Here is a 20,726-nt window from a genome sequence, read left to right as displayed (position 1 = left end):
TGAAGTTTCTGGTGCAGAACCCCCAGAACAAAAACAGCTGAAGATTCAGACTTGTGTGTTCAAGAGGAATGGTTCAGCCTCATTACCAACCATGAGGTAGTGAACTAAATACAAGAAAGCAAAAACAAACTGAGAAATTATTTTATTTAATTTTGGCTATTTTTCTAATATATCAGCAAGCTGGGTATCTGCTTTGGGTCCAGTATTAGAAAGAACAGAACACTGCTAGCCTCCTTCCCCCTTTACTGTGGATAGCTTGTTTGTGGGACACAGACAACATAATAATAATCCTACCTACCATAAAGTTTCCACTCTTGCTTCTTTAAAATGTATTTTTTTAGACATGTTTAAATACAACACAAAAATAATGAATCCTTAAACAATCTGACTGGACAAAGTTCATTCCCTTCTAATTGCTCAGCCTCTACCTTGATCGTTACCAGTTTGGAATCTTTTAATCTAGATAGTCTGGGTATTCTAGTAGAGAGCAGTCTGTTTCTCCATAAAGCGTTATAGGCATTTTCTTCCTTTGTTTGCAGGTGAGGGGGGTGTGTGTATTTTGCTTTCCTTAAAAACATTGTCCCTGGAAGATGCATCTTACATGCCCACATCAAATTAGTCCAGTACATGCAATTAAATTTCTCCCTCTAAACAGACATGCAAATCAACTGGAGATCACCGAACTGTACTGCACACAGAATTCTTGAAACAAGTGTACGGCGTTTTGGTGCAGTGAGGGAAGACCAGCACCTTCCGGGAAGACTGAGTAGAAGTGTGAATATGATACAGAGCAATTGCAAATTTCCTGTGCTACAGCTGAATTGTACTGCCACAGTACCGAAGGGTCCAAACAGCAGTCGAGACTCAAAGTTTAAATTTAAAAAATAGAAAAGAAAAAAAATACTAAGCAATGTGAAATTATTTTAAGTACATCCATTGGAAGCCAATAGCCGCAGCTTTGTAAGAGAACACAGGAAACAACAACAAAAACCCAAACCCTGAAATCAACTGAAACATGTTCAGTAGCCAAGTTAAGCAAGCAACAAACCAGGAAGCATTAAGTAGCTTTGTCCCATTAAGGTTTAATCCATTGATGTAGTTTCAATAGCTTTGGGTTTGAAGTAAGAATTGGACATTTTAAAGAATGTACTTTTAATATGGCAACATCTGTCAAAACTCTCATATGCTCATCTACCTATTAAACAGGCAAATCAGTACCCAAAAGATGATTACAGCATTTTTTCATTAAATCTTCTCTCCACAAGCTCTAAATGCATGTATACCTAGATGTTTTGGAGCAGAAGTACTTCACTAAAATCCACTCACCGGGATCTGGATCTTCAAGTTTCTCTTTAAGGCGAGGAAATGCGGGACGGAGGGACTCTGGGTATTTCAAAAAAACTTTGTACATGATTAACACTGCCTTCTTCCTGATATAAGGCTTAGTATGAGACATCTGTTAATGAAACAATTGCAATCAGGCTCTTAGCAAATTTGTGTTTCCAGAGTTTATTCTCAAGGTCCTTATATCCACACTACTGTCTCAAAATTTCTTTCTGGGAGACTCAACTACTTCTTAAAAACTCAGCTTTGAGAGGAGAGCAAAATACTGTCATTTATCACCAAAACTAACAGAAATATTCAAGGTAATCCTCTTGAGCTAACCAAGGTCTCTAGAGGCTCCCCAAAAACCCCACAAGAACAAAGTGTCAGTTATACACATATAACAGTTCTAAATTTAACAGATATCTACCAGATTTGAACAATTTAACATTCTTTAATTACAGGAAAAAGTTATTTCAATCTTATCAACTCACCAGTGTCATGATGTCATTTGCCAAGTCCCTGGCAAGATCTGGAGTAACAAAACAGGACAAGCCAGTCAGTGCAACTCCAGTATCATATTGGTTAGGGCTACTCAGATCCTAAAAAAGGAAAAACAGGCTCAAAAATTTAAGATCACACAGGATGTTGAGAAACAATTTTCTCAGACCAGTTTTATTCACTCAACACACATGAAGCAGAGCTTCTACTTCATGGGAGTATTTATATCAACTATTAACAGGAATGTCCTCCAACACCTGCTAAAGTACAGCTAACCTGGGGTTTAATACTGGGCATGAGGAATCATAATTAAACAAAAGATGGATGGCTGCAACATAAAACCAATTAGAATATTGTACCTTGGGGGTATTTTAGGAACAGCAAAAAATTTTCCAAAACTCATGACATGATCACAAATAAGTTTAAAAATCCTTAAAAACTGGTATTAAATGCTAACACTGCTAAGTCAAAGCCCAACTGTCATCAACTTCACTGGGACCAGGCACTCTTGTCGAGCGCTGTTAAGCGACACTTAAGCTAAGTGTCCTAGCTTAATCTCTCTAATAGAGAAATGAGATTACTTTCCTTCCAAGCTGCTGGCAGCACCATAACTTTTGGTCCATAAAGATGTAACACAAGCTAGGGTGTAGAATACATTTTATTGGTCACGTTTCTTTGGACTTATTTGTAGTCAGTATCCTACATAGTCTTTCAAGTATTTCTGAGCTTCAGACTCTTAACAATATTAATATCCATATCTGAGTATGTTCAAGTATAGATTATAAAACCAAACCTCATTGAATACAGAGCATCACAGGATCACCCCTTAACTGCAGTTATTTGGAAACAAAAATACGAAGTGAACTGCACAGAGCATTCCCACATGAACTACCAGAATTAACTGTCCAGATTCACGTGTACAGGGAGGCTGCTTTAGGAGAGCTAAACATAGCCAGGCCTTCAGGGTTCTGTGCCACTTGCATCTCATTTTAAAACCTTTTGCAGGTGTTAGGAAATTAGATTCTACTTTAAGAATAATGAAATGTACTTCTTAAGGAGCAACAAAACTTTGCAATTCATTCCAGTTTTAATGTATTTTGATGATAAACCCTTAAAATACAAAGTTACTAGATCAATGAAACATGAAAAAGCACCTTTATTTATGCCTTTAAGTAAAAACTCAGGCACAAAAAGAAAATAATAGCTTAGTAAGTGACTGGAAGTCAGTATAACAAGATCTCCATAATAAAGAAAATGGATGGACATCATTAAAAATATGCACTTGTCAGAGCAGAACAGTTTAAAAGATAAAGGGAAAAGCACTAGGTCTTTAGGAAAGATACTGGATAACATCCCACTGATCTTTTTTAAGCAAGTAAAAGACATTTTAGCTACTCAGATGGTAAAAATGTAGGCACATCTTGTACTGGATCAGTCAAGTTTTAAAGCAGTGATACTTTAAAAAAATTGAACTTAAGAGCTTTAAAAATATATCTGTAAGCTGAAGAATAGGAAAATAACCCTGCAACCCAATAACTCTGAAAAAATCCAAGTGATAAAGCCCCATGAAAATGAATACAGCACACTTTGGTACACTAATACAGAAGACAACTTTACGTACACTCTTCATCATTTTTACACACAATTATACCAAACAAGTCAAAAGCCTGTTATTACCAGAAGAAAACAGGCCCTCACAAACAGAAACTTTGTGGAGCCAGGTGACTGGTCACTTCACCTCAGGAGTGGTGACATTTTTCTTACCCATTACATTCTTATAAGGACTGCCTAAGAGGCTAGTGATATTAACAAAGGTTATTGTTGTCACCATTCACTGTGATGAATAAACACAGAGAGCTGGTATGAGACAGCATGAGGGAAGCCTATGGACAGCTTTTAAGTATTTCACTAATCCTTCAGCTTGTGGAATGAGAGTAGACTGTAAATCAAGTAAATAGAATTCTACTTAAAACACCTTTGTATTCCTAAAAGAGAAATACTGTGTACAGGTTTGAAAATACAAGTAGGAAGACAGTGCAAGAAAAAATTAAAAACTAAAGTACAAAAGTTTACCTTTCGGATCTGATTAGTAGTCAACATAATTACATCAGTTCCTTCATGAAAGCACTGAGAGGCAGCTAGGTAACCAATTCTCTGTAAAAAGGCAAGGAGAACGAAAAAAAATTTTAAAAGTAAGTTTAGGCAACATTTAGATGAACAACAACTGGTAGCCTCATAAGCAATATTGAAAAGATGAACAATTAGGCAGGAGGTTTGCATAACAAAAGAGGCGTGACAGGGTTCTCTAGAAAAGGGGGTTTGTATTAGGAAAGAATAATCTCAGACAAGTAACATCTCTAGTGATAATAAATCTACCTTAAGGATAATAAAACTAGCTTCACCTTCTCTACTTTGTTAGAGCATACAGGTTCAATGACCATGAAGATGTAGAAATAAGGTAGGATTGTCAGTAGGAGAAATGGAGAATATTACATTTATTTTGTCTGTGTGGACTCCTGACTTTCAGGTACTAAAGCCCAATTTGGAAACTATTCCCTACAGAATAACATTCTACTCTGTTTGGTGAAAAAGGTCTGCAACACAGACCGTGAACAAAACCTTTGAAGAAAAATTATAAAGCTATTACAAAATAAAATACGCCTGCTATTAGGAATCCTAGGTGGTCTTCACATAAAAAAAATACCCTGTTTTTTCAAAAAAGATATCTGACAGCTATCTGGTAGAAAAAGCCTATACTAGCAGGCCAAGTATTATCCATATACTAGAAAACAATACAATCTACTTCCTTTCTGTATTGAAGAAAGCAAACCAAAAGATGATGTACCAATGCATTCATTAGATACAGTAATGAAACAGCTTGGCTAGTACATTTGCAGTTACACAGAGAACTCACTTTGAATGTAAACTTTGATGCACTCATGACTTCAATAATATTGAAAGCAGCCCAACTGATGTCGTAGCCCAGCATCTGTAACTGTGAGCAGAGAAGCCAAGACAACATTAACTTCTGAAATAAGAGACTCAAGAAAATAGGTCAAGATACCTCACAAATTTGAAGATGTAACAAGAGTCCAATAAAAATACTATAAGACATCTCAAGTTTATGAGTAATGTTACATTCTATGCCACTCACAGTAAGTGAAAGAACTCTCACGGTTCCATCAGAAGCAAGTTTTAAATAGTTTGTATTAATTCCAGGTAATACATATGCAGTTATATAAGGATCCCTGTGAAGGGTTTTTTTCCTGCTTTTTTTTTTTTTTTTAAATAAAAAACAGAACAAGACCACAAAAATAATTCTTTAGCAGTATTTCCCTCCTCCTCTTCTTGACAAAGGACTGCACAAAAAGAAACAAACACCAGTTTCAAGTGCTCATGCAACTGTGCTAAGAAACAATCCAGTTGAAAACAACTTTTAAAAATTGGATTAGTTTGAAATCAGATTAGCTTCCTGACCTTTCCCAATAAAATTGTACCAATACTAGTGCCAGCATAATGAACAGAACAGGAATATCCAGCCTCTGATGTCAGACACATGTGGGAACATTTTCACCTGCAGCCTTGCACTTACAACAGTCTAAGAAACTGAAGTCTAAGAAAAGCAGGCATTCAGACCAAAGACTAGCTCCTAGTCAGCAAGAAAGAAAAAAATACGATTACATCGTATCCCAGCAAGGCACTCACATATGTAAGTTTGCAGACTGCATTTGCTTTCACTGCAATGTTATCCTGCTTTAGCTCCTGCTTGATCTCATCAATGCACTGGGAGATGTATTTTGCCTGAGGAAAACAAACAAGAATTTGTACTCATTTACCAGTTTTGTAAATTTCCAGCATGTTAGTGGGGAGAAGCAGCAGAAGTCATCATTTGCAAGCACCAAATCTCACAGACACACGCAATTTAGGTAAGCACTTAATTCTGATGAAACTACCCATTAACAAGAAACATCACAATTCTATTACAAAACCGAAAGTACATCGAGGTGTTTCTTCAGTGGTTTCCCTTTTCTGCCCTCTCCTTTGCAATTACACTGTTCAGTCCAGAGCTCTAGTTTCAAAGATCTGTGAAAAAAAGTTGGTCAATGGAGATCATGTACCTAGTGGTCCGAACAAAACCTGAGTTCCAGTGTTCCTAGAACATACATTAGTCACTTACCTCAACAGGAAATCAAGAGATCACCCATTCATTACATGTCTAGAAAACACTACGTCAAACACTATTAATAGCCCACAAATTTAAGGTGACTGATGAGTTACTCTTCTTCTGGGCACCCTGTATACAGATGGCACTGCAGATGTGCACCCACAACAGTCCTCACGTTTGAAGGGACAGAGCACAAGTCTCATACAGGATACAGGTACTTCTGGCTGTAACCCTTGCCATTCCCCCCCAGCCATGGCAAGGACACCCCCTCCCTGGTGCACGACTCAGATGAGCGATTTTACCATTTACACATTTTGATAAGCAACAGTTATTTGTATGAACTTCTCAGTAATTCAGAACACTTAATGTCACAATGTTTACAGTTAAATATTGGTCCTTAATTTCTTTCCAAACACAATCACATCTGTGCTTGTGGGAGGGATGTGGCAAATGCGTAATTTAAAAATATCTGTACAGATTTTACAAGTAGGGTTAGCTCAGTGATTTTTTCAGTTCACAATTAATTATGATTTGAGTACTGAAGGTATCTGCTACAGAAATCATGAAAATTTAAATGCAGAGAAATAATCTCTCTTTTAAAAGCCACACATGCACCAGGGCATTTCACATTCCATATAAATAAGTGAACGGTCAGAGGAACCAGGTCAGAAACAGATTACCTAGTTTCAAAGTAAAATCCTGCCTGAATACCATTACCTTCCACCAAAAAGATACTTTCAACATAGAAGTCTACTGTCCTGCCTTTAATTAACATTTCTTTATACTAAACTTTGTGTATTATCCCAACCATTCTCCGGTCTTTTACAAATGTCCTAGAGCAATATTCATACTTCAAGTCATGAAAGTTTGCTGCTAGAAGCAGAGAAAGTTATTTTTAATAAATAGCAGGTGACAATAAAAAGAAATTGTACAAGGTCTGTAGTGCAAAGAGACACTGCAACAATCCAGGTGAGGAAAGGTAGCAACTGAATTTTAATGCAGGGACTTCATACTCCAAGCAACAGTCATGTAACAATTTACACTGCTATCATTCAGAGTCTAGCAATAGCAGAATTAGAATCCACCATCAGGACACATGGTGAATACACATACTTCAGAGAAGCAGCAGCTTCACTGGTTTAACAGCTTCTATAGAAGCAGAATAATTTATCTGGCTTTTCTCTCAAACCTTGCACTTACAGAAGGATAAAAGTCAGCTCCTCCATGGCACTGGTAAGCTCACGTGGAAACACATTTGTTATTTTGAGACTTTTACTAAAAGTCTTTGTTGACCTTCATTGAGCTCCTGTCTGACCCATGCCTGCAGCCTACAGAGGTCCCTCAAACAGCAGCCCTGCTCTCCAGCATGATGTAACTCAGAAGGTCTGATGGAAGAAAGTGGGCAAATGAGTTTACTTGAAGAAATTTAAGATATTCCTAAATGCCTGTATTTGGGATAGAAATACTAACTTTGCAATGGGAATTTTCATTTTAAGGGAGAGCATGCTAAATGCCAAACAACCCTTTCCTCTACAAAGATACCCATCTGTCCTCCTCGATATGGGGAAGTGGATCACATCTGCCAAAACTGGAGATGGCATTGCCCCCAAACGCTTAACAACGTAGAATCCAGGTGACTTCTCCCTGGACGCAGAAGATTTGGAATTTTAAACCCTTCGCCTGAGAGTGATTCAGGTCCAGAAAACTCCCACAGGAAGTTTAAACTCTTAAGTATAAACTAAAAAAAATTCTGATAATAGAAAATAAATACTTGATCGGAGATGCTGAAAGAACAACTTATACAACATGCAATTGATCTACAAATATATTGTACCTAGCCTTGAATATTTTATGCACACATAAGAGCACGCTGGAACAGTGTCACAGAATCCTTCACGTGTGTATCTCGTTGCCGTATCTTGGTCAGCAAGGTCAGCACTGGTTCTCAGAGCAGAATACTAACATGCAGGTTCTCAGTCTTTATGTCCATAACCAGAAAGCATTATTGTCATTTCCCACAGCACCTATCCCCAAACTATTTAAACATCAGCCTAAGTTTCCTGGCAACCTCTTGGGAGTTGAGCACAAACCACTGTGTGACCGGGGTGGGGAAAGTACAGAAAAGTTCAATAACATACAGCCCCACACAGCCGAATACAGTCACTAGCCACGCTCGATGGCCCCAGCTGTCTGCAGGCAAACCCCTGTCTACCAGCCAGCCTAACATAATGAGCAACTTCTGGAAAAGTATATTACAGAACTCGGAATCAGATCTGAAACTAAAATAAGGGATTTTGAAGAGCAGAAAGGCGTCCTTCCAAAATAGCTGTACTTCAAATCCTAAGACTACAAGGAATGAAAGACCCTATATATAGAAAGCTTTAGAGGATCAGCAGGTATTAACTTTTTGTTAATCTCTGCAGAGTTGCACTGTCATGAATGAGCAATATGAAGAAAACTGATCTACTTAGTCTCCCGCTTAAATCTGAAACCCAACCAGCACACCGTAGCCAGATTTGCTACCACATTTAACATCTACATACATACAAAGGAAACAAGTAGGCGTGTGTGGATCTTCAGCAAAGCTCTTCCCTGGTCTCTGGCTAGCGGAATTGCCCATCTCTGCAAAGCACTGGACAGGAGGCCACACCAAAGCATTTTCACGCTGACCAACACCCTCAGGCCCCACACTGCAGCCTGCAAGCTGTTCAATGGAGTCAAACTAGACAGTAAAAGGGAGAACAACCATTCGATGCAATGAACTAAAAATGGCAGCCACTCAGCAAGGCCCACACATTTGCAGGAAAAAAACCCAAAACATTTACATACTGAAACAGGACAAAATCTGGGTATCTTTCCGAGCATTGATTCACTGATAGTTTTTGCATAAATCCTAATATAGCAATTTCCTAGGGTGGTAATTAAAAACAAATACTTGCCAGGAAATAATCGGCTCTGTTTTTCCTTAAATGCTTTTGAGATCCCATGAAGAAAGGAATGCAAAAGGAAAATACTTCAGAGTTCATTTATGTTCCCAGTATTCATTATAATATCAGTATATTTCCTAACTATTAATTCCTTACTAATTCTGTGACAGTCTTAACTTGAAGTCTTCCTGGGATGCTACTCAATTGCTCACACATTTTGGCTAGTCAACCAAGGAGGACTTCTAAGTCACAATATTTATAGACCTTTGGACATTCCCAGCCGGACTGCTTTGAGCAAGCAAGGCAATTATAAGGCAGCCTTTCACTCCTGGTGTAGTCGAGAACAAGCAGAGCCATTAAGTTAAAGAACACCCTCAGAATGATGGCAATCCAGGCAAAGCTGCAACTCTGCAGTCAAAAGCTGAAGGGCATATGATAATACACGGAAAAGAGCTGAGAGGAGCTCTTTTATTTGTGCTAGGCTGCCAAGTGGGAAAGGAGCCTTTCCCAACTCGGTAGAAAAGCCTCCTTAATGAAATGCTATAGCAACCACTTGGGTGATTGTTTTCTCTCCCATATCCCTCAGAAGGAGGAAGATTACAGAAACACACTCAGAGCAGCGCAGCTAAAGAACAAGTAAAGCATGCAGATGTTAGCAGTAATTACTCAACAAAGCCATGAATACAGCGCAAAGTCGTAACTGCCATTTCTTAATGTATTCCACCAAACAGATGCAGTAAGCATTTTACATCCATTAACAAAATACACAAGCTAATTTTAAAATTAAGCCCAAATTCCTCAAGAATTCCAAGACCTCACCTAGAAAATATGTGTGTTTAAACAAGTGCAAGTGGCTAAAATAAGAATGAAGGTATCACAAATCAAAGATGAAATCCCCTTGAAACAGAGGGAGGGAGGAAGGAAGGGAAAAGTGGGTCATGGTAAGAAGCCAAAATGTCAGTTTATAGGATTTTTCAGTTCCCAAGCCATGTTTTTTGAATTAACTTTGAAAAACTCTAAAACTTCATTCCAAGCTCTGGCCAAGACAGAACTTGGGGTTTGCTGACAATTTCAAAGATGTTCATAAAAGACTAACTTTTTTTAAGCAATAAGTGAACGAAATTGAAAAATCACTAATCTAACTGAACAACAATTATGTTCCTAGGAAATGTGACTCTCTATGCTATACTTTCATCAGCTGATGAGAAGACACTAACAATTAGAATGGATACCACTGCAGAACCTTTACATTAATCATGAAAGCTACTAATTTCCAATACTCTTAAAGAAGCTGTACTTACCTCAGCCATATACAATCTTCTGAAACCAAGAGAAGGCAAACTTGTATTCTTACTGCTTAGGGTTACAGTCCAGCAAACCAAACGCAGCAGAATCTTCCACCAAAGTCCTTGTCAGGATCCAGCCTCAATACACTGGATCTGCTGCAGCTGATTTGAGATTCAAACCTGTCACTTACTGCAACAGCGAAGTGCTTCCCACCCAGATGAAACAGTAAGATGTCAGTGAACATTAGTCCCTATTTCTCTTGCACTTTCAGGATTAAATACAGTGTTTTAAGGAAAGGATGATTAACAGTGGACATCCCAAGTAGCAAGATACGATCCAATATAAATGCATAACTACGCCATTCTAAAACAGAAAAAGTTCGGAATAAGTAGAACATAAAAATAAGTAACTGAAATAAGCACAAAATACAACATTTCTTTCATTTTAAGCACTGTAGGATTTATCAGGTTTTTGTAGGACTTGGAGACAAACTCCATGAAATCACGTTGAGCATGAGCACATGACAATCTCACATGAGAGTAAGATGCCCACTGCTCCAACTTCCAGAAAAGCAGCAACAACTGCCTCTCCCACCCTTTTTCCCTTTTTTTTAAAAATAATCTTAAGAAATACTACCTGTGGAATGCAAGCCATGTGACATGACCATGATGCATAACACAAAAGGCAGTTGCACCACAGACACCTTGTGGAGGCGAAGCAACTTTCAAATTTGTTTGTGCTTCAAGCAGAAGATCCTGTTACAAGCACAGCACACATCAGCTGCCACCTCCTAACTTAGGATGAAAGCTGGAAAGAAATACGTATCACTTGCCAGGCTTCTATCAAAAACCCCAAAAGCAGTACTTCACATCAACAAACACCACTGAGCTAGTCAAACAGAATTTATACACCTATAATTGATGACAGTACCTGGAACACAGGCATCGTACCATGACAGCACAGAGTAAATCAACTGAAGTAACAGCCAAGAGCATAAAAAAGCAAAACATGCTCCTTTCCACTCACTTGAACACAGTGTTAGAGATAAGCATATTAGATGTTAACTTGTCACACATAACTAAAAATATTATATTATTTAAATACTGCAGAAAAAGCTATTTGAGGTAAGTAACAGGATCCTTCATTAAGACTACTCCATAGCTGGATTGAAAGAGAATTCCAAGGCACATGCTCCCACACGGTATCTATCTCATAACTAACTTCACTAAATCCATAAACCAAGCAAAGTAGATAAGCATGTAACAGAATATAATCAATAACTGAGAAATTATACAGCATTCATTTAAGTGGGTTTCCAGCAACCAAAACAAAATGGTGCAGAGAGTAGTCAGATGCAATAGGGAGCTCAGAAAACATGTTACAACCTGAAAGGCATTTTGAAAAAGCCAAGCTTATCTTTCACTCAGCTGTTGATGAACAGTATTGCTATACATGTTTTAACATGCCTTAGTTTCTCTTTGCTACCTAGCTTTCCAGGGATTTATTCACTTGTCTTGTAGGTAGCCTTAAGATCCTAGAGCAATGTACTGTTTTAATCAGTGATAAACACTGGAGGCATGACGGTCAACCTTTGCCACTTCATTTGCAGCAGCCTTCTCCTATATTATTTATTAGAAACATGATGCATTATCCACTACCCCCTTGTCTATTACAACCAAAGCGAGACAGCAAGACTCCTTGGCCAAATGACACTGAGGGAGAAATGCGAAAAGTCAACTTACACTTTTTTCTTTTCTTAATGTTTACTGAAATTATACATACCAACTGAAATTTGGCATGATGCATCCATCTATCCTAAACTGATTCATAAACCAATAAAAACCTTTGAACCTTAAAAATTCAGAGAGATGCTAAGCAAGAAGTGTACACCTACCAGTTTCAGAGCAGATACTAGACAACCCCAAACAAAGCACCACAGTGCCATAAAGCACTGTAGAAAAAAAACACATACAATCTTCCGAACAGGTATGTAATACAGAAGGATTCGATTTCAGAAAAGAAACAGATGTAGCGTTGCAGCTGCTTGTCCAAAGTGACTCCAAGCAAGACCCAGCCCAATGCATGCACCCAGACATGCTGAGCACTGCAGCACCCGCAGCATCTCACCGAGCACCAGGGTGTCCTGGCAGTCTCCCATGGAAAGCGCCTTTTTGGCAGTTTACCCAAAGGCAATTGAAGTACTTCACACAAAAGAGCACCTGTGCAGGAAGCTGCAGCACAGCTACACAAGCCATCCTCTATCACTTCCCCAGGTGGGCTAGTCTGAGATGGTGCAATTAACTGGGTATTAGATAGTAAAACCCAAAACAGTCCAACATAGATTAGCAAGCATGTATCATCAGTGAGGCTCTAGAGATGTCCCTTAATATATCTCCAGTCTGATCACTCCCTTAATATAAATGTCTCCAGTCTGATCACAGTATTTGTTAATTTAATTGCACACTATTAAACAATCCTCAAGGGCCTGTGCTAAATCATACCTGAGCAGACAACTTTTAAAGACCAGAGAAATGCGTCAGATAAAAGTGCTTATCCGTGCAAACAAAAGATGTACTCAAACTTTTTTTTTTTACATTACTATGCAAAAAGCTGTGCAAGTACTTTTACAACAGATTTTTCAATTTGCTAGTTCCAGACATATTTCTGGGCATAATTTCAGGCTTTGATAAAGGTAGGGTTCATTACAAGCACACGTTTTGTTGTACATATAGGAAACGATCACTTCCTTCTAAGGAACTAAAGTAGCTATTGTTTCTGAGACTCAGCTGACTAGAAATAGTTCAGAGGGAAACATCACAAAAAGAGATGCTTAATGAGGTATCAATACTATATAAACACGTAACACTGAAAATATTACAAAGATGTAACTCTGATTTATGCAAAGCTATGAGTTCTTCTCAGTTACAGAAAAGTAAGGACAATGAATTAAAAGATGGTTTGTGGCCATTGCTGACTTCTTGTATTCAGTACAAATATTTGTGTAATTAAATTTGTTCACCTACTCCCTGCTGTACAGTCATACCACTTGCTTTAAACAAACTTACATTCCTCAAGGCTGAAGACCAGTCACACCGCGATAGCTAGAAGTGATATATTTTATCCAGCCTGAATTTGCCACGAACATTGACCCCACCGGAAGAAAGTTTCAACATACCCACATTGATGTCTACTTCCCTTTATACACCTTTTAACATAGAAATCTCTCAGCGAAAGCTAACAGGTTTGAACACCTAGGTCATAAAATAAACAACAGTAAAAAGGAAACAGCTAATACAAAAGCCAGCACTCAATCGCGTAGTCTACAAACTCCGTTTGATCAGCCTACTGGTCAGTGACTGCGGAGGTAAGCCAGTATGAACCAAACGTTTTTTTATGCTCAGTTACACTTCAGTATTCAATAGGACTCGTATGTATTGTCAGTTATTTTGAACGTATGCTGCTTTAAAAAAGCACTCAACTACCTTTATGAGCTACTAACACTACCACTAACCATGTTATTTTCTGCACCTTTTACCTTACCCAAATATCTTTACACTTCCTGCCACCTAGATTTAAGCAGACTCCCCTTAGATTATGAAGCATTTCTGTTTTTCAGCATGAATGATCATGGTTTTTTTAATAACCTAAAGGAACACAATGCTTCTTTGTAACTGGTCTCATGACTTGGTCTTTCTGATGCAGGTCCTCCCTTGCTGCTCTTTGCATCACACAAGAAATGGGACATGCTATCAAAGAACACTTCTAAGAGAAAAACCTAAAGGTACTCTCAGTGCACCAAGTATATTCACTAACCCACATCATAGAGGAAGAGGTTTTTCAGTCACTTTTGTGGACACTGACGACATTAGAGGAAATCACAAAAGGCCCCATTTTCTACACTTATCACTGGGACCAAGAGAGCTGCATCAGAAAGCATCAAATGAACAACTCTCTGAAGATGACCACAGTACAGAAAAGTAGTTAGTATCTTTATTCCACTTTGATTTTTCTGGCTGTTCTTCCACTGGCCTTGCAAAAGGTGCAGTGTACGGGCCACTCCATTTCTTAGGACAAGGTACCAGAAGCTCTTCCTCTCCCCTGGACCTGCCTAGGCAGAATTTTTACTTACATGTGTGAGAAAGCGATCTGTCTGGAGCATTTCAAATCCTCAAAAGAGAGAGCTACAAAAGGATCTGGACTGGGAACAAAGCTATTAGCCCCACTTATGCCACAGTCAATTAAGTAATATTTAACACAGGAGAAAGCAAGAAGCTAATGAAAGGCAGCACTAATGCAAAGCCTCAGCTGCTCTCTGCTTGTAATCACACAAGAAAAAGCCCACGTCTTGGCTCATGTTCCACAGCTCCTCCAGGCCCTTTGTTTTCCGTGACACAGCAGGTAAGGCAGGGACACTGTTACACTGGGCCTTGCTACCTTGGAGGCCACTACTAGTCTGCTTTTTTACCAATCGATGTGAGGTCCTTATCCAACCCTCTTTTGTGTATTGTTTCTATTTCCGACTTTGTCTTTTCCAGTGATTCACATGCTCAAAGAATTAACAATAGCAACTCTAGATCCACTTGAAAGTGGGTGGAATAATGAGCTCCCTTCAAAGATATTAACACACATATGACAAGCAGTAACTGATCGAGCATCAGTGACTGAAAGAGCTGTCTGTCATCAATGAACTGCACATTGCCTAGCAGTTGGGCTGTTTGTTCAGTCTTGGGCACCAACGAGCTTTTTAGCATTCCTCAAAATTCCCCTATTATGTTCCATCCCATATCCTTTACTATTTGACATTAATACTGCAATAGTGGCTACAGGCCAAGCCATCAGAAAACCCAGCATTAGATTGTCTTCAGCCTTGCTGATGACAGGCTGCACCCAAAAGACCTTTGTGATGTTAAAAGATGCCTCAAAACTCCTTACACCATGATTTCATCTGAAAACGCATCAGAGAAGTAGCTGGAAGTGTGCAGTCGACCACAGCAGCCCTATATTTAGGGGAACAGGTTTTTTTAACAATACAAGTCCACTGTCTTTGGTTAACAGTCAGTAAGAAACGAGGACATGCTGCCAGTTTGGTAAGCCTGGTCTTTCTAAGCAGTGAAATACATATTTCACGGCATGAACGTTCAACACGCCTCTCATTTTGCATTATATTATCAACTGAAATTAATTTTTTTTTTTTTTTCCAACCAGAAACACTGATTGCTCCTTTCACTCCTCCAACTTGCTTCTGTACAAAACAACATCTTAAATGTAAACCAGCAACAAGATACTTATCACCAAACACAACACACAAGAAAATGTGAATTTTTTAACAGGCTTTTTCCTGAAAGTATCGATGACCAAAACTGCGAAGTGCTAATCCTGGCACACAAGCAGCAGACTCTCTGAAAGAAGAGGGAGGCAATTTTCTCACGTTATGAGAGAAGTGCGCAGACTTTTTGTGCAGGACTTTTTTTAACCCCTTCTCCCTCCTTAAGTGCCCTCCAGTAAATCAAAGGCACTTGAAACACAGAGGGCTATGGTCTGAACAGGACAAAGCACCACTCATTTAACATCTCTGTTTCTGTTATTTTATCATCTCAGTTTTACAAAGGAACCCCTGCCATAGCATCTGACAATAGCTTCCTTGTTGGGACCAATAAACTTCCTAACTGCAAATGCAAAATGCTGTGCAAGAGCCAGATAGCATAAAAGGATTAGCCCTTCCTTTATTTCACATTCAGGAGAACACCCCTAAACAGAAATAATTTCTCAGTTTGGAAAAAATCTGTTCTAGTTTTAACAACCCTTGGTACAAGCCACTTCCCCCTTGAGCCTGCTGTGTAGCACATCCATAAGAAGTAGGCACAAAGTGGGAGAAGTTACTCCATATGGGACAAAACCACCTAATAACAGGTGAAAGACTCACTGCTTTCACTACCAAGAAGATTCATTTTCCAAATGAAAGAGAGAATGAGATGTTAGAAGTGAAGGTCAAGGGAGAATGGAATAGGATGAAGTCTTTCTTGCAGGTTTGGCTTTCCCTCAAACTTTGAACTGGCACTGGGAAACACCCCAGGAATTAGAGCATCTGTACAGTGTTGAAAAGTAAACACAACACGTCAAACTAGGAAAAGATCTAATGCTGTTATGCTACCTCATTCCTTCCACACTAGCGTTTACTTCGCAGAAGGATGATGCAGCTCCAATTTTCCCCGGAAGACTGGAAAATAGAGTATGTCTGCACAGAAAAGTGACTGTGTTAACTAACTCCTATCTCTTACCTCTCAACCTTACAGAAGACCATCACTTCAGTTTCAGTGTTTTAAACTCAAATAAATGGGTCAGCTTTGGATACAGATGAGAAACTAAAATGAAAATAGCCTCTGACAGGTAATTAAGCACCCTGCAGCAAGGATGTGAGCTAAAGTGCCGGGCAGCCTCCAGTACCCTCTCAGTTCCTCCAGTGAGCTGAGGAAGACACTTAAAATGTATTGGAAAAGAGCTCTGGTGCTCCATTTACCTCACAACAAGCCTTGGGGTATGCGCTTAAGAGTCCCAGCAATACAGGATGAACACATAACCATTAAGCAAGAATGCAGTAAGTCTGTTGAAAAGCTGTATTGAGAAACCCACATCTCAACCAAGGTGACAACCATTTGGAGCATCCTGCACTACAAACACAGCCTCGTTGCGTCAGTAAAATATCAGATACACTTGCTTGTGATGGTAACTGCGGAGGAATTGGAAAGGAATAAATCTTACTATCTCCTATCTACCAGGAGAGGCTGCCCAAAAAGATGAGGGGACGAAATGATGGGCAGGATTTCTGTATGATTAAATTCCAAAAGACAAGAACCAAAACACAACAGAAATTAACCTTCTGCAAAAAGCTTAACTAAATCACAAGTCAAAGCAATAATCATGCTTTCATTTCTTTCCATGTAATTTTTATTTAACAACCACAGTACCTCCTTTCCAGAGACATTTCTTTCATAGAGTAATTCTTGTTGAGCTGAGATCAACAGCTAATATCCTTGCCACCAAAGCACACTGCTGTTTGTTTTAAACAAATATGCTCTTCTGAATAGGACAGAGTGTGTGCCTTAAGCTTAGACTCTTATCTTGAGACACACAAATGTTGGCTAACAACTACATTCAGTACTGGAGCAACATTTAATAGATACAATGAACAATGGAAGCACTGTAGAGAAAGGAGGAAGAATTTTTGCAGCTACTTCCTCTAATATGCTATTCTGATTTTGTAACATCACCTGAAAATTAGCAAACATCCATGACCATTGCCTGGGAAGCACTGAATCAACGCCCAGCATCTTAACAGCAGAAGTTTTACAGCCCTCTTCAGCCAGGTGGGTTAGAAAAAGGAACAGTCCTGTGCTGTCTGCAGCCACTCTATGTAATAAAGCAAAATCTCTGAAGAATGCTGAAACAGTCTATGCTACAGAAGATGCACATTTCATCAGTGCAACGTCTACTGATCAGCTGAACACAACTTGAAGTTCGGGTTTTAATTTTTGCTGTGCACATGAGGATATAAAAAGGAACTACCCCTACAGTTATCTATTTTAAAATCTCACAACTTGTATTTCAAACTAAAGAGCTACCGTAATGTAAAATACTACCATGCTACAGTCCAACCATTGTAATTGACATCAGCCTCTTTCTTACTTAGAGTAAGAGATAACACATTTGCTTTGACCTCACTGAATCCTAGAGAGTGTGTATACCTGTGTAACAACTCCCGTCAAATATAGAGAGCCCTACAAAATTGTGAGCAGTGTTTTTTCCTAACTCCAAAGGAGATCAAAGCCAATGCATTTTAAATATTTCTTGTCACAGACTAAGAACAAACTTGGTGTGGCTTATGATGCACAGGAACTTTTTAATCCTCACTGTGTAACAGCACTTGCGCTCTTTATGAAGTCCTGGAAAAGGAGCTATTTGTCACAAAATTATTTTAGAAATGAGAACAGTATGTTCAATCCTCCTCAAAGACGACTAGTGCCCCAAAGGCCTGGACCAGCCTGGACCTTCTTCAGGGGTATCCTCAGAGGTTTGACAGTTGAAGAAACATTTTCTGTCCTATGCATAAAAGGATAAAGCATATTTACTAAAAGCAGCATAACATACAAACTGGGCCTAAGCACACTATGGGGAAGTGCTCCACAGAATTACTGTTCCAGCTTTGAGTATAACACATTAAGTGTCCACATAAACATGCTGTTTACACTTCTCCATGTAGTTTCCCACATTTTGCAGGGCACTGCACACTTCACAGTAGCACTGTCTTCCTCTGTGACCAAATCAATGCCCATAAATTTAATGTATACTAAAATAAAATTACAAGTTTCCCAGGTATCATCACTAGCAAGTCACCTTGTCCTATGCACAACAGGCTTAAAAGCTATTTGAAAAATCATGTGGTTTTGGAAGTTGGATTTTATGTTCCCATTAAATTAGTTTTCCAACTTATATATTTGATCTCGTTACAAGATTACAAACTTCCCAGATACTTTCCATAGCTCATACCATTTGGATATTGTACTCTTATGAAGAAACACTGTACTCTAGAAATATTTTTAGCCTGTCACTGACTCCACAGCAACTCACTGATATTCCAGCAAAGTGTAACTGTTAGACCATTCATAAGAAAGCTTCTAAGGCCGTGACTACTTACTTAAAGATGAACATAGATGATATCCTTAGTGTCCGTTACTTCCCAATTAACATGTGACACTTCAATGTGGAAAGCCTCACATAACATGTTCTTGATGACTAATTACTTCACCTATACTAATTTCCTGATCACGTGCCTCTAATACAAGAGAGAATAACAGGCCAACACATGCAAGTGCTTTCTGCCTGCAAAAGCTTTGAAACAAGGAAAATACATTTTAGTCAGAAGGTGTACAACATGAATAATTTGAAAGCTCAATTATGACGGAACCCAGCCTTCCTGTGTATCAGCTTCACGGTGAAGAATATATAGTTCACTACAGTACTTGACTGTAGTGCACTAGAAAGGAATTCTTCTATTTTACATATATATAAGTATGTATCAGGGATCTCACCATCACACTAAATGGGAAAGCGAGTACCAAGCGTGACCCTCCCTTATCCTCCTTTTCAACTCACTGCTCCCCTAACGCCTTCTCGTTCTCCCACAGACTATCCCTTTTGGCCTACACCGCAGCATCATCTTCCTCGTTTTGATTCCAGCTTCCACCTTCCCCAAACCAACATCCCCTTTCCAGGGTAGCCAAAGACACCCGGCTGCTTCTGGGCCTGGTGCAGCCTTCCCTGCGGGGAGCGGGCTGGAGGTGGGTTCCCACCCACTCCCCGACCCCCCGGCGGAGCAGGACCTGACCGGGAAACGGGTGACAGCCAGCACGGAGGGATGAGGCGAGCCAGCTCCGGGTGGGAGGCCCAGGCCGGAGCCAAGGGGAGCCGGCAGCCCCACCGCGGCGGGGGCCGGGTCCGCTCACCTCGTCCTCCTTGTGGTTGCGGATTCCGCGCACCAGGTCCTGCAGGTTCTTGTCAAACATGCGGTCGATGCTGCCCTTCACCATCTTCAGCGCCATGGCGGCGGCGGGGCCGGGCCGGGCCGCGGGGCCTGCGCTCGGGGCTGAGGGGCCGGGCCCAGCCGGGGGGGGCCGCCGCGGCTCCTGCTACCGCTAGAGCCGGGTGAGACCAGCGGATCCGGGACCGCTCACATCCCGGGTGGGGAGGTGGGGGGGGGCGCGGACGCTGCTCGCCCCCGGCGCGGCGCGGCACAGGGCGGGCGGCAGGCAGGGGCGGCCCCGGCGGCCGCGAACCCCAACTCCAGCCTCCGCTCAGCCTCCCCAGCGCCTGACAAAATGGCGGCCGGTCAGCTGAGGGCTCGGCCCCGCCTCCGCTCGCCTAACCACGCCCCCGCGCCCGCCCCAGCCGCGCCCACTCGCCTCTCCGCTCTCCTGCCCCCCCTCCATTCCCCGCTAGGCCACGCCCATCCCCGCCCACGCTGCTTGCGTCACTCCAGCCGCTAACTCCACCTCCCCCCGACGCCCCGCCCCCCTGGCCCCGCCCCCGCAGGTCCCACGTGGCGGGGGGAGCGCGGGCCCGGGGTCCCTCCGTGGGGCTGGCCCGTGGGTGTCTTTAACGGCTGCACAACCGATACAGCCAAAGTTTGGCATTCTTGCCAAATTTCCCTCGCGGGGACGTGGCTCCGCATGCTGCTGCAGCCCGGGCACCGGCTGCCACCACCCCACGGGGAGCGAGCGCCAACCTCCGTGGCCACTCCAAGTCCCCAACACTCGTGGGGACTTGGGTAGCTGCCTAAATACAGTCACCCATTTCCCCAGGTGACAAGTGCCAGCGTGGGAGAGCTGTGATGGGTGACGATGGGTGAGGGGTGACAATGGGTGATGGGTGACGGGTGATGATGGGTGATGGGTGATGGCCAGGCGGACACGAAGCCGCATGGGCAGCACCACGGACGTGGAGCGGGCAGTGGTTCAGCTTTCCTATGG

At 40.9% G+C, this 20,726-nt stretch overlaps 1 protein-coding gene across 2 annotated transcripts in view; it reads right to left on the bottom strand.

The window, feature by feature from the left end:
• AP3D1 (adaptor related protein complex 3 subunit delta 1) overlaps positions 1-20,071 on the bottom strand; it is a 45,840-nt gene extending 25,769 nt beyond the window's left edge. For both annotated transcript variants that reach the window (XM_075038156.1, XM_075038157.1), the window contains exons 1-6: positions 19,704-20,071; positions 5,530-5,625; positions 4,739-4,819; positions 3,898-3,978; positions 1,818-1,925; positions 1,327-1,456 (exon numbers count right to left, since the gene is read on the bottom strand). In XM_075038156.1, the coding sequence (XP_074894257.1) occupies positions 1,327-1,456; positions 1,818-1,925; positions 3,898-3,978; positions 4,739-4,819; positions 5,530-5,625; positions 19,704-19,799 (592 nt within the window). In that variant the 5' untranslated portion in view covers positions 19,800-20,071. The remainder of the gene's footprint in view (positions 1-1,326; positions 1,457-1,817; positions 1,926-3,897; positions 3,979-4,738; positions 4,820-5,529; positions 5,626-19,703) is intronic.
• Positions 20,072-20,726: the final 655 nt, after the last annotated feature.

The sequence above is a fragment of the Buteo buteo genome, chromosome 10, assembly GCF_964188355.1.
Source record: "Buteo buteo chromosome 10, bButBut1.hap1.1, whole genome shotgun sequence".
In the NCBI taxonomy this organism is placed as follows: domain Eukaryota; kingdom Metazoa; phylum Chordata; class Aves; order Accipitriformes; family Accipitridae; genus Buteo; species Buteo buteo.
Note: the sequence above shows the minus strand (reverse complement) of the source record. Positions and strands in the feature narration are given on the sequence as shown.